Raw genomic sequence first — 16,114 nt, 5'->3', positions numbered from 1 at the left:
AAAATTGGCAACCTACCAACTTAGATCACTTCAACATCAAATCTGACATTTTGTTAACTAGATCAACTCTAGAGTTCATAACCGAAGCTGGAGATTATAAATTTGCAAAATGAACTGTCACTCAGATCAAAGTAGCTGACACTGCAAGTATCTGCCCACCTGCTGAGTAGATATCAAGCGTAAATCTGAGGAGACTGTGCTAACAAGTAGTTAACTCCCTTATCCACTCTGACATGGGCCAATAAGTTTCGAAGTGTGGTCACTTTTCTGCTAATGCAGTGGTACAGAATCTTTAGTTACTAATCTCATGATCCGTTTAAGGTACTCGGAAATGTATTGGAAACCTGGGAGTGACTTAATTACCCTCAAGTTTACTCTAACAAACCAACACAAGTAAAAGAAACTGTGTGAGGTCAGCCAGGTCGACTCTATGAAACCACTGGACAGTTTCACATCATTTACGGTCTGTTTGATATCTCCTTGAAATTGAAGACAGCACTTCTCTGAATTTAATATGTGTTCTTACAATCACTAATGATGCATTAGGCTGGTGCGACCATAGTTAGTAGAGGTGAAGGGTTATGAAGCCCAGCAAACATCAAAGGAGCAAACAAAGATGCCAAGATCTATGTTGGAAGGTCCACGACTGTGCACAATCTTTTGTTTTACGTTCATACACTATGCCTGAGTTATGTAATCAAAACATTTCTATTGGTTAGTTCCTCAGTTAGTAGTAAACAACTGTTGGGTTTTGTGCAGTCAAGGCCAAAAAAGAGAGCAGAAATATACAACAAAGAACTCTGTCGAGTTTCACGACCATTCCCCTCTATTAACTATGGTGCGACCAGGAAAAAGGTGCTCATTATAAACAGGAATTGATCTACATTCAGATTATTTGCTTCATGTGTGATTGGACAAATCTCATCTTTGTTCCAAGAAATTGCTGATTTATCCAGTCACCTGTTACATTTGAGCTACTAAACAATAGTCAGCAATAATACAATACTACAAATGCACTTTTCATGCAAATGTTTTGCTAAATATTAAAGGGATGGTTTTCACACAACCACTGCCAAACAGGAGCAAATTAGGAAAGTGTAACTGGACTTGGCCAAAACAGTTGGTCCTGGATGAGGAACAAGTTGAATGAATTTGGCAAGTGCTCTACATATTTGAATATCTTAAGTCAGTTTTCTTGATGCTTAAACTTAGAATACCAACAACTCAAAGATTTGAAAACCTCAAAATGATATGCAACTTAATTTAAGATGAGCTGAACTGAGGACAAACACCACCCCAAGTGGTACACACAGAGCCTCAGCTGAACACAACCCAGGCACTGTTAGCAGCTTGTGTACAGTGCTTCACAAGACAAATTATATTGCACCCAATCACAGCCATTTCACTGGACTTTAAATAAGTCAGGGCTGCAGCCAGTATAGGCACTTGCCTCAGTCATTTTTTTCGTGATCTCAGTGTTGCGTTTAATAGCAGTCATGATAAACGCCCTAAATACCTAGGGAGAGAATTAACCCATGGATAATTGCCTCAGTCACATTTTTTTTCTGGCTATGGCTATGAAAGTTAAACACTGTGAGGAACGTTGACTTGTAAGAAACCTTTAGCTTGTTATAGAGCACATTTTACACTGTACAATAAAAGGCATCCGCGCCAGTTAAAAGCACAGGAAGCTAACACAGGACGAACGGCAATGAAAAACAATACACTTTGTTAAAACAAAGTCTGTGAAATCAAAGCTGTTGTTTACATACAGCATACAAGATGGGAAAACAGCACACCTTCTATCCAGAGATTTTCCGCGTTAGTTTCCAGTTTTGCCTTGATCAATCCAATCGCAGACACGATCAAAAACAGGAAGCCAAATAAAATAACTTTTCCGTAGTGCCTCTGGGTAAACCGTCCAAGTCTTTTAAGAACAGACTGTAACACAGAGCGCACAAGCAAAGCCGTCCTGTTCCCCCTTGCATGGCCCTGAAAAAAATACGCATCCATCATTATTGCAAGAATTTCAACCGAAAATATTTTTATAGTCCTACCGACCCCTTAGTTCTGTCATTTAAAGTTCCTATTAATCCAAAATTTCGCGATCAATTTAATTCTAGTTCTAACGTAACATCAACGAGATACGACACAGAATTTTGCCACGTTTCCTTTCGCAAAATCCGAACCATGTTATCTCGACATATTTACGTTAAATTGCTGTCATACCCGAAGATTTTTCGCGAGGTTTTACTGCAAACAATGTTTAAACAGCACGTGCATTTCCCGGACCAGCCCGGACCACCCAACTTCGACAACCTTGCCAAAGTTTTGCTAAACATAACAAGCATTACAACACAGGATGGGCGACGTCTCGCTCAATCAGCGACTTACCGTGCAAGATCAGGGCGCTCGAGTCGACATCGAATCTTTTATGTTCCGTCTCGAAATATTTCGGTGTCGCAAGTTTTTAGAGATCACTTTGCAGTCGCTCGAGAGCCTTGCAATGGCCGGAATTCGTAACAGATTTAGCCATGCAAAGCGCTTGCTAGTCGACCCAAGCAAATGATCACCAGTCAAGAATATGATCTCTGTTATTAGACGTCAAAAACAACAGCACAGACGAAGCCGACAACAGAAGTGAAACTATTTCGGCGCCCTTCCAAAAACAAACCATCGGACAGAGTACTTCTTCTGACAAAACAACCAAGGGGGAAATCGAGAGAACGCCATCACGAATTGCAAAAGTTTATATACAGCTATCAAAACAGTTGGTGGGCCAAGGACGGAGGTGAAATAAAAAATGTCGAAATCACAGATCTGTTGCATTAGGTCCAAGATAAACTACATGTACCTCACAAGGTGTCATGTTAAAATTTCATACATCGTAATTTGTCCTTTCAAGCGACTGGCGTCCGACAAGACAAATTTCTGTTAAGTCGAATTACAACTTCAAGGTCAAAATGCCTAAAACTTAGTTCCTGACAATCTTCGACCTCCCTTGTCGCAAATCCTTTCAAAAATATCGCCAGCCTGAAAAAAAAACAACAAACGGCACCACCGTACCCCTAGAAGGTGAAACATTTGCGCGATTCGGCCATGTAGGTAACAGAAGCGAATGAGCTTCCAACATCGCATTTCAAGTACTTCACCAGACCTAAAACCGCAATAAATGGGACGTTTTTCGAAAGCATGGAACAGCTCGAGCTGGAATTGATGCGAATTCGAAACGTTGTAATGTAAACAATCTCCCAGACCATGGGCAGCACTTGACAATAAAATTGCGACTAGGCCACAATATGGAATCAAACTGGCCCACTAAATAGCGCTGTATTACTAATCTATCCTCACCTGGTCGATTTCTCGAAGACCCTCATCTGCCCAAGCCAAATTTCTGGACGGAAAAGCGCTCATTTTCGGGTTTGAATCCTGAAGTTGTCGACCACGCGGAGTCAAAACTTGAAACGGTGTGAAAGGTTTTCAAAGCGCGTTCGCCTCAGCGCTCACGGCACAGGAGCCAACGGTTAAATTCTATCCAGAACAGTGTTCCGACCGTCATGAAGAAACCACGAGGCCAAAACATGGCGTAGTAAGGCCATAATCCGTGCTAAGAGCCATTCAGTTTGTTCGCAACTGTACATTCCCTGAGTTAAATGAAAACCGATATGCCCTTGTCATTCCTACGTGAAAAATAATCCTGGTAGAGCGCTCTTGTTCAACGTCAACCTTAGCGCTGTTCTGATTGGCCGATGCTGTCTATCGGAACAAGTGGTGTCTTCCATTAAGCCACGGGGACCACACAAGCAGGGGAAAGATGCACATTACATGCTATCTTTTATCTCTGCCTGTCCAAATCACAAAAAAACAATGCGTACTAAAAGGTTTGCAGCAAAGAACTCCGGCTAAAGTTGACTTTCAAAATAAATCGCGCTAAATCCCGAACTTATGCGGTGCAAAGATGGATGCACCGTAACAAAGAAGACATGTATGAATGTTTTTTCATACCACAAAATTTTCAACTCTCGAGTGGTGGTTTGCCCGTTTGAATCGAAAACCCTTCCTGCGGCAGATTTTCATGTTAGAGGTTGCGTCGAAGATTAGCTTCATTGAATAAACAACACAACAAAAGGACAACAAAAAAATTGCAATAAATCGCTTTCTAGCATCTCTCCGCCCGAGTCACGTGTGACAAGCAATTACCATTTCTTCCCCGAACATGGCAATTTCCGGCGCTATCAATAAACGTCAGCTATTTTCTACAGAACAAATTTGACAGAGAGTTAATCGATTCGAGATGATTTTACATTGTTTCTAAAGACCTGCATTGCTCCAGAGCCGCGTGAAGGTATGCAATGGCCGCTTTTAGGATTTAGTAACCATTACGGGTCATTTCCGATGCAAAAAGTATCGCTTTGATCTCAAGTTAAATGTTTCTTTGTGTCTCAATTTGACGCCCGGTTGACTTCAAACAAGTTTCCAAAGTGAAGCTTTTTTCCCGTTATCAGTTAAGCCTTTCATTACATTGATTGGGCCACCAGGAAAAACGGCCATTTTAGAACTTAAACAACATTCGCAGACTACATGGCGTCTCGGTAGTTTCCATTTGCAGCCTGTTGAAATTTTGCAGAAGTCCTCTGTTTTTTGTGTTAATATTTTGATTGGAGTTCGGCCTGTGGATTGTAAACAGAACTAGAACACCAGCAGAATTGCTTCTTAAGCCAAGCTATTATCAAAGGTATTAGTTATTTGACTGAACTCCAAAATGAGGAAAAGAACAACAGATTTTCCATTGTGGAGAACCGCTTGTAATGTAAAGATTGTACTTCAAGCGCAAATCCTCTTTGCCGTATTTTGCTGTTCCTCAGTGTAAACGTAACTAAACAATTGTCAAACTTAATTCCAAACATTTTCTCTTTTCCTATAGTTTTAGAACATTTTCATTCGAGAGGTAAACTCAAATAACTTTAAAAGAAATCACCTGCATTTTCCCGGGGGAAAGTCAGTTGTCACGCAAAGAAGTAACGCAATGACCAGCGGATGTTGAAATTTTGGTAACTCAATTCCGTCTTCAGTAGTTCCGTTCTCCTGCTTTATAGTGAAAGCCTTTAAGACTGCAGAATAGGAACTTTTCTTGCATCAACACTGTTTCTCTTGCTTCAACTGTTGTCACGTAACGCGCTCCTCTACGAAAAGAATCATTGCGTGACGCCGCAACAAGTTCTTGTCGTTGCATGTCAGTTCTCGTCTTGTCTCGTTGTTGGTTGAGTGAAGACCCATTGAATGGATCATGGCCTGCAGAGGCGAAACACAGCTTGGTTCCCGGAATTTAGCCACCAACGAAGCCCTGATGTTTTTTACAAATAAACCAACAAGCTCTCCAGAACCTGAGCAACTTTTAATGTTATTTTTATAAAAACGCTCGGCGTGGGAGAAAGAGTTGAGAAAAGTGCTCATTCGAAAACCTTTTTTTCCCTTATAACCTCTACATTGTTACCATCCATGACTATATATAGGGGCTTTTAGCAAGGGAAGCCGGGGCTTATTTTAATCTTGGGGGATTGTAAACTGGGAAGAACGATGATTGGGATTTTTTCGTGCGTTTTCCATTCTTTCAAAACAATCATGGACGAGGTATCAGTTACAAGAAGTGGACAAGAAATTATTATCTAACGGATCAGTCTGACATCGCTGCTGCTCATCGGATATCAGGTTTTTACTGGGTTTTATCACCCTAGCTATTTTTAGCCAAACCCGGTGCAAGCTGCTAGGCTCGTTAAAAGTGGACCAGAGAGCAATTTCCTTTGTCATAATTGGGAATGAACGGACCACAACAATGCCATTGTTTTGACCTCTTCAGTTCTCTTCGTACTCGCCTCCTCAATACAACAATTACAAAAAAGAGTGTTTTTCATCGCTTCACATATTTGAAATTCATGTCATCATTTCTACGCATTCCGGATTCTAAATCGGCTCGTATTACTCGGCTACTTTATTCGCTCGCAAACAACTTATTGTAGGCCAAAGTCACGATTTTAAGGCGCAAATTATCAAGGTATTCAAAGCTTTTAAATTTTTGTACACACGATGTCTGAACGCCCGCAAAACGTTATCGCGCTCCAGGGTCTCGACCTGAAATTAAAAATTCTGGCTCCCACGACTTTATTGCCCCAGGGCTAAAATTAAAAAGCTGGCTCCCACGACTTTATTGCCTCAGGACTTCAAGAAACAAGACCAATTAAACAGAGATAGTAATGTTCGAAAACAGAAACACTTTGGTTTCAGGGCTAACCAAGCAAATTCGACAGGGGTACAGGGCTCTAAGTTGCCGCCCCCTCCCCTCCCCCCTTCCGCCTTTCGAGCCCATATTGAATAATTTTTCGTAATGAAAATAAGATTGTTTAGTTTTCTTCGTGATTTTATGTTTTTATTATCATGTCTATAGTTAATATCAGAAGCTGACGCTCGCAGTAAGTATTTCTTTGCTCTAGTCTCCGTCTTTTCTCTCCTGGGCGACACCGAAAAAAGTTCAAAAGGCCAGGAAAAAATAAACAATTCGCTGACAAAGGGAACGCAAAATTCAAATGTTAACAACTTTAAGCCGTGTTGGTGCGCTCATGTTGTAGTTGCGTTTTTTTTTTTTTTTTTTTTTTTTTTTAGAGAAGAGGAAAAGGGGTGGGCATTGAACGGCTAACACGAATAGTCATCTAAGCGGTTAAATTTCTCGTTATGTTGATAATATCATTTCTTTTAAGGACAGTGACGGAATTTACCGCCCTCTTGAAGGTTTTTCAAGATGCAATAATGTGTGTCTCGCCTAGTTAAAGGGCCGTTAGTGCGAGACAAAAAAATTCCATCCATTCAACCCTGGCCTTGCTTCGCTGATTAGCAATATAAACCCTTTGAAAGACAATTATATCTTCATCCAATTTGACGATAAGTGAAATATTTCCTCATTTTGCGGTTGGTATTTCAGTTTTATAATTAAGCCAATTTTGAAGCCGTACAGCGCTTTGATATTTGTTTAAGATATCATAAATTACGTTTTGTGTGTGACACTTTGATCAGATGTACGTGTCTCTCCAAGGAATGCATTTTGAAGCACGACCGCTGAAACAGAGTGCCGCGTTACCGGTATTATTTAAATTTTGTCCCACTAAAAGAAGTTAATGGACGATTCTGTAATTTAGAATTGTACAGAAATGCGCCAGTGCTATAAAGACATCAAATTGATTGTTTAAAATAGCACAAATCAGTTTAATCGTTTAGTGATCTCACAACGCGCGCCAGACGGATTTTGTGCTTTAGTACCCTCTCAAACACGGAGAATTCTGACGCCAGGAAAGATTTTACACTGATTAAGATATTTAAAACAGGTAGAGCATCATAACGCGTGTAAGGTAGGTCACAATCAGTGTAAAATATTTCAAAAACTAAAAGTTTTGCTTTCACGGTATAAATAATTAATTTTTCAACATCAGGAAGGGAAAAAAATAGAAAAATGTCAGATCAGGTCCTCTACAGAAATTTGGCGCAAAACCCCGGGGGAGGACACAGTCGGAAAATGTGGGTGGGAGGGTGCGGTGCCCTTGTTGAAGCCCTGAACCTTCTTCGACCAAAATACAAGCTATTTTTCCCAACTATAACACCCTTTTAACATTTCTGACCAGACGACACTTCACCCGGCAAGGGAGGATTAAAATATGCAGTGAAAAATGCTTTCTAAATTCCAAACAAGTATGCACAGACTATAACCTTTTTCAGATTTGACCCAAACATTCTGAAAATTCGCACCATAGTTCAGACCAGATTGCGCTTCTCGAGGAATGAAGAAAAGTAAAAAAAATAATTGCTTTCGTAAACAATATGCAATTCCCGATGAGAGTGTAAAAACCGTATCCTAACCCTGGCCAAAATGATCCGGTAATTCAAATTACACCAAAGTGGTTCAAGACCCATGTATTACGTGTAGGAAACAGAGCGAATTGAGGTTTGTATGTGTGATGAGAATGGGAATCGAACATTCAGTTTTTTGTTTTGTTTTGGACTATGTTCACAGACCATGCTGAAGAATTTTCTGATCCAATTGAGAAAGCAGAAGCAATTACTTTTTTCTAGTTTTCTTTATATAGTTTTGTTTCTTTCGTAAACAATATGCAATTCCAGATAAGAGCGTAGAAACTGTACTGTAACCCCGTGAGACTAAAATGGTCCCACAATTCAAATTACACCAAAATGGTTCAAGACCCTTGTCTTAAAAGCGAATTGCAATTCAAGGTATGTGTACATTCATTTCATTTAAGAATACATTCACAGACCATGCTGAAAAATTTTGTGATCAAATTCGAAAGATGAGCTGTGAAAGCAAAAGCAATCACTTTTTTTAAAAATTTCTTCATATCGGAACACTTTCCTTGAACATCTATTGACTTTGGCTGAGAACTTAGTCAGTTGGTGAAATTTTTTTTTTTTTTTCATGGCCAGGAATCATATCAGGTTTAATAACAAACTGTAAATATTTCTACAACACATTTTCACGGGGATTATACTAAATCACGTAACATCGGATGCTACTCTGATCCAGTAAGCTATGTTTATCTCGCCGAAAATTTAAAGGTCAATTGTAGAAAGTGAAACTAAAACCCTCACTTTTGTAACTATTGAAACTTGCCCTCCTGGCCTTAAAGTATTGCTACCGAGATTGTTAGACAATAGTGCCGTTTTGTTCGCAAAAAAAAAAAAAAATTTCTACACAATTTTAAGCTGAAGACGCGAAGCCAAAAACCAGGAAAGTTGGGGTTTTTAACCACCCGTGAACCCGATCGTTTGCGTGCGAGAAAAAACCGCATGTGTTATCGTCACGCGAGAACACGCGGGAATGTGATGTCATTTACACGCAAGTTCGGTGACTTCCGCCAGGTTTCCGCCGTTCTTCGTTTCTTACTCTAAAATGTCTTCGGAATCTGGCCATCTTGATCGTTTCGCGCTAAGGCGTTTTGTATCGCGCAAAGGAAGACAGCTTACGTTTTTACCAAAGACACATCATTAAAATGATTGATTTTTCGTTCTTTTCTCAGTGTAAACCATCTTCATAATTACTTTCTAAATTTTTCCACAGCTGCGGTTCTTGGACGAAGAAGAATAAAATGACCTGTCTCTAAATGCTTGATGTAGCTTTACAAGAGCTTGCCAAAATGAAAGTTAATTGCGTTCTCAAATAGTAGTGCTATTAAAGCTGTTTCCATCAACCAGATGACGGATTCATTTTGGACCAAAACTCAGCGTTGAAAACTATAAGATTTACCGGATGACTGTTCAAGGGTCAAGGCAGGAGTATCATAAACCAATGGCGTGTAATGAAGTCATCGGACTCCCTTGCCTATCATTTTTGAGAATCTCCTACGTTCTAAAACCTTGAAGACAGGATTGAGAATACATTCAACGACGAAAGTAGATCGTTTCTGCATCATTTCTGATGACATGTTCGAAAGCGTGTGCCTGAAATGGACACAACTCATTTCCGCCTGTCCCACCAAACGCGCTGATTTATATGCTCAATCCTGTTTCTTTATCTGATGTCCTCTGTTATTACCTTTGTCTGTGCTTGCTTTGTCTGATCCGATCTCCTATCTGCCGTCGATCTGACATTAAATTTGATTCGTAACATGGTATTCCGCCAAGTCGTCCCGCAACTGCGAGTGTGTGTTCAGCAACCTCGTGACAACTCATTGAATGCTCACCCGGCAGTGTCGATCGCTGAAATCAGGAACGAACTGTTTGCCCGCTAACCGATCATGTATCAGGTTTGTGCGTTCTTCGAGTTTCTGCCCATTGTTTATATCACTCTTCAGTTAAGCAAGCAATGCGGCATTAAGGTCACGGTTCAAGAGCGATAAGGGAACCAAGATCAGCCTTCGGTCAATAAAAACCCATATTTTTCCTCCCGTGTGCAGATACAATGTAAAATTATGTATCGTTAAAAATTGTCAGCTTCACTGCCATTTTGTCGGTTGGGTTGACAAATGCGTTTTTAAGCCGGGTGGGGACATACCATTCCTCTGTCTGGAAAAGTGTCAACCTCGACCCTCGTTACCAACATGGAGTGATTTTCAGGATTTTCTAAAGAAAGTAATGCCTTTTAACTGAAGACTCAATTCCATAAAAGGGTTCAGCCATTATGTCTATTAGTCCGGTGAGGGGAGGGTGGGGGGGGGGGGGGGAGCTGCTGGTAGAGAAGGAATAGAGCGAGACTAGTCATAAATTGTGTGCTCTTGCGACTTATTTCCAAAAAAAATTAATGACATTAAAAAAAAAAAAAAAAAAGCGCGGAGAAATCTTGTAAGCTCTACAAAGGGCAACTGTCCTCTTGTAACGCACTGTACAATATCCTGTCGTCTTTAACACCATAATTAATGGGTTTATTTTTTCATATAACAAGGGATTCCCCTTTGACCACACTTGCGGACGTACCCCTAAAGTTAACACTAATCTGGCTTTACTAGGTAAATGTTTTTCCATTGAAAAGTAAGCAAAACTCAAACACGCAGTGTTTTCTTTTCTTTTACTTTTTTCAAGCTATACGAGCCGGAGAGAACTCACGGTTCGCTACAATGACGAGTTCCAGATATCTTGTATCTGCTGCTAGTATATCAATAGTACTCCTTTCTCGCTCATTCCAGACAACTCTAAGACAACTGCAATGCGCCTCACGTAAGATCATTGTCCTAAACGACACTCTTCTCTGATTAAGCTTTCGAAATGTGGACTTCAGTAACGAACTGAGAAAAGATAATGAAATTTAAGGCAATGCCTAACTCTACGTGGCCTGCAGAGCAGGCCACACTCTCTAGCTATTCGCCTGTTCTGCAGGCTAAACTCTACGAATCGCGCCATGCTGTTATAACCTGTTTTTCAGATGTGGCCGGCTCAACGGAACTTGTTTTTACAAGTTTCATCAGTACAACTAATGACTGTTGTTGCAGTACAGGTAATTAATTTCTGAAAAAAATTCCCGCCTTTTGCGAGGCGTTTTACACTGGAGCGAGCAAACCAGCTGGACCGGTTTACCAACCTGCCTGCTTAATCGACCACCTCTGGGGAACGGCCAACACTCGGAGTACATTAGCAACTGGATAAAGAGAAAGGTATCTTCATAGCCAACTGAGGAAGCCCTGGACAAGTTTTTCGTCAAAAACCCAGCGGAAAACATTTTAAGCCGAACTGCGGAAAACAAATAAACAGGCCCTTGGGATATTATAGACAATTAATTAAGTAGTTTGACGTTTGTAATCAAATTAATCAAGAATAGGTTACACTCGAAAATGATACGCATTCAGAGACGTTGAACTGGTCGGTATTTTGACTTTGAAACTTGAGAACCAGTTTACATTACCGGATGTAGGTTTAATCAACCTCTAACACTGAAGAAATTAGGTGTTTTTTTGAAAGTGTATTTCTGACCAAAGTGCATTTCTGACCAAATTTGTGATTTTCCACTTCATGTGCAAAACCTTATCTCAAAAGCCTGTTGAGTTTGTAAAACATAAGAAAAGTCACAGACTTGCTTCACGTACAGTGCTGTAATTCCGTGCAAAATCGATCGGCATTTCCAATATTATACCCGAAGGCAATATCGTGTACTTATTTGGACAAGAAATAATCAATTAACAGTACTATATCAGTTTTATCAACTCACGTACATGTTCTCTCCAAGCCCCCCTACCAAGATATCCGCCTTTTTAAATTGGAAATGTTTTCCCCGTGTTTAGCAACGCCCGGCTACTGAGAATCGTAAAATTTACTCTTGTTTCGAAAGTGCTTCACTCCTAATTGTGTTGAGAAACGTTGCGGTATAGTGTGCTTAGATCTAGATGTAGTTTGTTGTGTCTCAGAGCCCTTGGCGGGGGGTTCCAAACCAGGATAAGTCAGGTTCTCCGTGAATAAATCAATTGCCTTAGGGTACAGAAATAATGTTTAAAATCGGTTGTTTAATGCGCGTCCTGAACAGGATAGCCTTGACCTCAGAGCTCCAGCCTCCCCCTCTCCTATCCGCCCACTTCCTTCTTCGCCTTAGTTCTCGTGTGCTCGTCAGCTCCTCTCCCAGGGCTTTCTCATTAGAAATTGGAAGGAGCAGAAAAGCGCTGCTCAATTACTAGCCAGTCTCGCTGGAGTCTTTCTGGATCACGGAAATTTAGCGATTTGTAGTTTGGTTGGGCATCGGAGGAAAAGTGTTTGCCGCTCAGATTTCCTAGAGGAGAGAAAAGCATACAGTGGTCTTCCCAGGAGCGGGAAGAATTAATTGCATGCAGGATTAATTATCCACGCGCATTAACGACATTGCGTCAGTGGCTGTTTGTGGTCACAAATGGAAACACTTGGGTTAATCCCAGCACAGAATAAGATATTTATCTTGTTCTGCAACCAGGAAGCGATTAATTCCTAAATTTATCTGTATTGTTTTGCTAACAAATTCATCCGGAAGCAAGACATGGGATTAAGGAGACTGCCCACCCTAGATGAAAAGTCTCGGAAAACATCAAAACGACCAATGTTCTTCTTCTCAGTTTTTTTCGTCAGCTATCATCACAATGGGGCAAAGTAGCGTAAAAAGAGGTAGTATTTAATATCACTTAAAAAAACATAGTTTTGTCATACTTACAGTGAGCAGACATGAGATATACCTTTCTAACTGTGTGTTTTACTAATAATACAAGGGTTGTAGTTAGAAGAGGAGTTCAAGTTTTTTCGCCTCTTTTCCACGCATGCGCACTCTTTTCAATGGTTCAAAAAGTCGAACATGCCGGCAAGCATCGGCTTGTTCATTGCTGCGAATTACCAAAAGCACCTATAACCCCATAGTACTAAAAATGAGCTATTATGTACAGTACAAGAATTGCAAATGTACAGCTCTGTTCCTCTCCTTTAATTTAATTAATGTCGCTTATAGGCGCCAAGGGTCTTCGGCCTGAGGGCATTGTATAAGATTATGATGCTGTTATTTCCAGACTATATGGGGTCTGTCTTGGCTAGTCTAAGTAATTTTAGACCATTTTAACTTTCATGAACTTTATTACCAGCTTCAAATGAAAAAGATTGCCTACAGGATCTACTTTTCGGAGTCTTGTCAAGTGAAGTTCAATGTTGAAGCGAATTCTCTTAGTTATGCAAAAGACTACTTTCATGGTGAAGAAAATCTTCAGGCAAAATTAAATATCCAGACGGCCTAATAAACCAAAAACCAAAACAAAAGTATGGTTTCTGAGAAAGATTGAGAGAATTATGTGATCAACAAGCGATGAACTTGAAAAGGTGTGCCTAAATTCTTCAAGACGCGTACGGTAGTTTATGAATATAGTTTTGCTTTCCAAATATATTCATTAGGCGTTTGACAAGCTCCAAGCAAGGTCAGTTTAAATTTTAGCCTTTGTAAAGTATAATTAATTTTTGTTAAAAAGAAAAAGGCCATTTGACTTTTCATTCGATATTATAGGTGTCTGCATTCCAGTTTAAAAGGTGGCCTGCTCGACGTCCATAGTCTAAATAATTTCGTCTAGGTCCTTTCATTCAGTGGCGCGCGTGAGAAACAACCTTTTGGACAGTAAAGGTAACGGTTAAGTCTGCATGCAAACCAAGTGGCCCATCAGGCCAGAGCTTATCCCGGTTTCTGTAGCATGAGGCGACCAGGAGTATTTCTACCCCCCCCCCCCCCCCCATGGATGGGATGGTAGTCCATCGCAAGGTTACCCCCAGCATTAAATTCACCGGTGCTCATTTATACACCAGTGGGCCGGGTGGAGAGGAGCACTGTGAGAGTAAATTGTCTTGCCCAAGAACACATTAGTCCATATTCTAAATAATTTTGTCTCAAGGTTCAGTGGTGCGCGTGAGAAACAACCTTTAGCACAGTGTCAAAAACAAAACTGGAATTTTACGATGTCAGACGATAGCTAACTCGCCATGACAAGTGCATGATGTTGAAGTCTCCTGTCAATCATAACAACTCCATTTCAGTGTATAATTAATTAGCGGCCGGGATTGGGTAATAAACTATTGAAAACGAACTAAATCGTTCGTCAAATTCCCCGTTTCTCACTTTTCACCACCATGTTGACGGAGTTCTGTCTAATCTTGTGAAGCTAACCAACAAAGTAGCAGGCCTGGAGACGTGCCAAACAAAACATTTGGTGCCAAATTAAATGAGCCATTTTACCTCTTGAAAATCAATTGCCTTAAAAATACTACTTTTTAATTTTTTCTTCGCGTGTTCTCAGATTTGATCAAATAGTTACCAAGTGCTCCAGTTTTGAAGCACGTATAGATCTGTCCCAGAGTCAGGCATGGCAATATTGGCATGCTATACATAAAAAAATTAGAAGTCAAGCATTTTCCTAGCTTTGATATATGCATTTTATTTTGAAATAAAAATATGTAACGTAGATTCTTAATTTAGATACGTCATGGGAAGATTGCCAATTTTCACTTCGCTGATAAACCATTTAAGTGATGAACAACACGTCTTTTGAGTAACGTGCCACGATCATTTTGCACACAGACTTGCTGAACTGAATTAAAGGTTTGGGGAAAACAGGTCCTTTCATTAAGACGCTACAAACTTAACTTAAAAGCAAGTCATTACTGAAAATCAATTTAAAAGCACTTTGGCCCGCCCCGTTCCTGATAACCCTGGGAAAAGCTCACTAAGCGAGTCAAGGAGAGTCAGTCTAGAGGAAAATTTTCCATCCACAGCGAACCACTTACTAAAGAAAGGAACTTTCAAAATTTGTTTTTCCTCAGTTATCTCGATCTCAGCTCCGTCGGGCGATAATTTTAATGCCTTTTCGGCACGCGTGAGTCTCAAATCTTGTCTGCAAAGTAAACATATCACGCCCAACTCGATGTGACCATTCGACACTCCGGAGCTGTTTTCGATTCCATCTTTGGTCGGTACCACTTTGTTCCTTTGTGAACGGTTGAGCCTTGAGCAACATTCCACGAATATATATAAGCGTTTCAGCAACTCGGGTTTCATCGGCGAACTATTGATCGTAAACATGCCCGCCTGATCGGACATAACCCTGTCGCTATTTTAGGGCTTCAAGTTGTGGTTACGCTTTAGTTAATGAGTTTTTCATATCGTTGCAAGCTGTGATCCTAGCAAGACTCTCAAGGTTTACCTCTTCTCTTCCCCCATAGTTTTTCTGTGCGAAAGATATTTCCTTAGCCAGATCTTGGAAGGAACCTACATACGGCATTATGTTACCATTTCGTCTACTGCGGCATATCAAGGGAGGCAATGTCATATAAGACGCTTCGGACAAAAAAGTAACCGCACCATTGTAAAAGCATGAAGAGTATAACCAAATTTGAGCAGCAGGCGTTGAGGTCACGAAGACTTCTAACCCACCACGGAGCGGATTTAACTTAAGCCATTTACAAGAATAGTGGCAATAAAATTTCGAACCTAATATCTTGGATCAAGAATTAGTTGAATTTTTGTCTGTAAGGTTATGTTGAACTCCGGGAGGGAGAGGTACTCCCTTTTTTGGGCTATATAGGTATGTGCGGCCCCAAAGAGATGGTTTTTGCACTCTAGTCATGAATTGGGTATATTTCTTAGAAGAAGCTGCTCTTTCATCGTTGTCGATCAAGACCGTCAACAAAAGCCCTTCATAACTTATGTTTAGGGCAACTGTGCCAGCCACAACGGTTATAAATAGGGTATCGAATTTTTGGTCTGGTCATAAATAGGGTAGCAAAAATCGCACACTTTGGTCATAAATAGGGTAAGGGTTTTGGCCGCACTCCCCCACCCAACTTTCCGGGGAGTACCTCCCCCCCGTGTTGACCTCTGTGGTTTTCCGGGATTACCTCCAACATAGTTATGAAAAATTACCTCTCATCTCAACCGAGTTCTAGACATATTTTTGCAACCTCAAAATTAGGTTCTTAATCTGACCTGCTTACTAAGAAAAATGGACACTAATGTTCAAAACAAGTCGAAAACAAAACGTGTGCGTGATAAATGCAGATTGTGAAAAATAGCTGAATCCCTTTGGGATCGAAATTTTTCCCATATTGCGGGCTACCGCGGCTTCGGCCTTTTCTCCTCAGATCCGAT

At 40.5% G+C, this 16,114-nt stretch overlaps 1 protein-coding gene across 2 annotated transcripts in view; it reads right to left on the bottom strand.

Moving 5' to 3' along the window:
- Positions 1–9,894, bottom strand: part of LOC145468243 (protein patched homolog 1-like) — a 29,578-nt gene extending 19,684 nt beyond the window's left edge. Inside the window, exons 1-2 of one of the 2 annotated variants that reach the window (XM_081451913.1) lie at positions 9,590–9,894; positions 1,800–1,992 (exon numbers count right to left, since the gene is read on the bottom strand). In XM_081451913.1, coding sequence (XP_081308039.1) covers positions 1,800–1,992; positions 9,590–9,664 — 268 coding nt within the window. In that variant the 5' untranslated portion in view covers positions 9,665–9,894. Of the gene's footprint in view, positions 1–1,799; positions 1,993–3,351 lie in introns of both variants that reach the window. The other variant, XM_081451914.1, reaches the window with a different exon arrangement.
- Positions 9,895–16,114: the final 6,220 nt, after the last annotated feature.

Source organism: Orbicella franksi, chromosome 14, assembly GCF_964199315.1.
Source record: "Orbicella franksi chromosome 14, jaOrbFran1.1, whole genome shotgun sequence".
NCBI classification, from domain to species: domain Eukaryota; kingdom Metazoa; phylum Cnidaria; class Anthozoa; order Scleractinia; family Merulinidae; genus Orbicella; species Orbicella franksi.
This window is presented reverse-complemented; position numbering and strand designations above follow the sequence as displayed.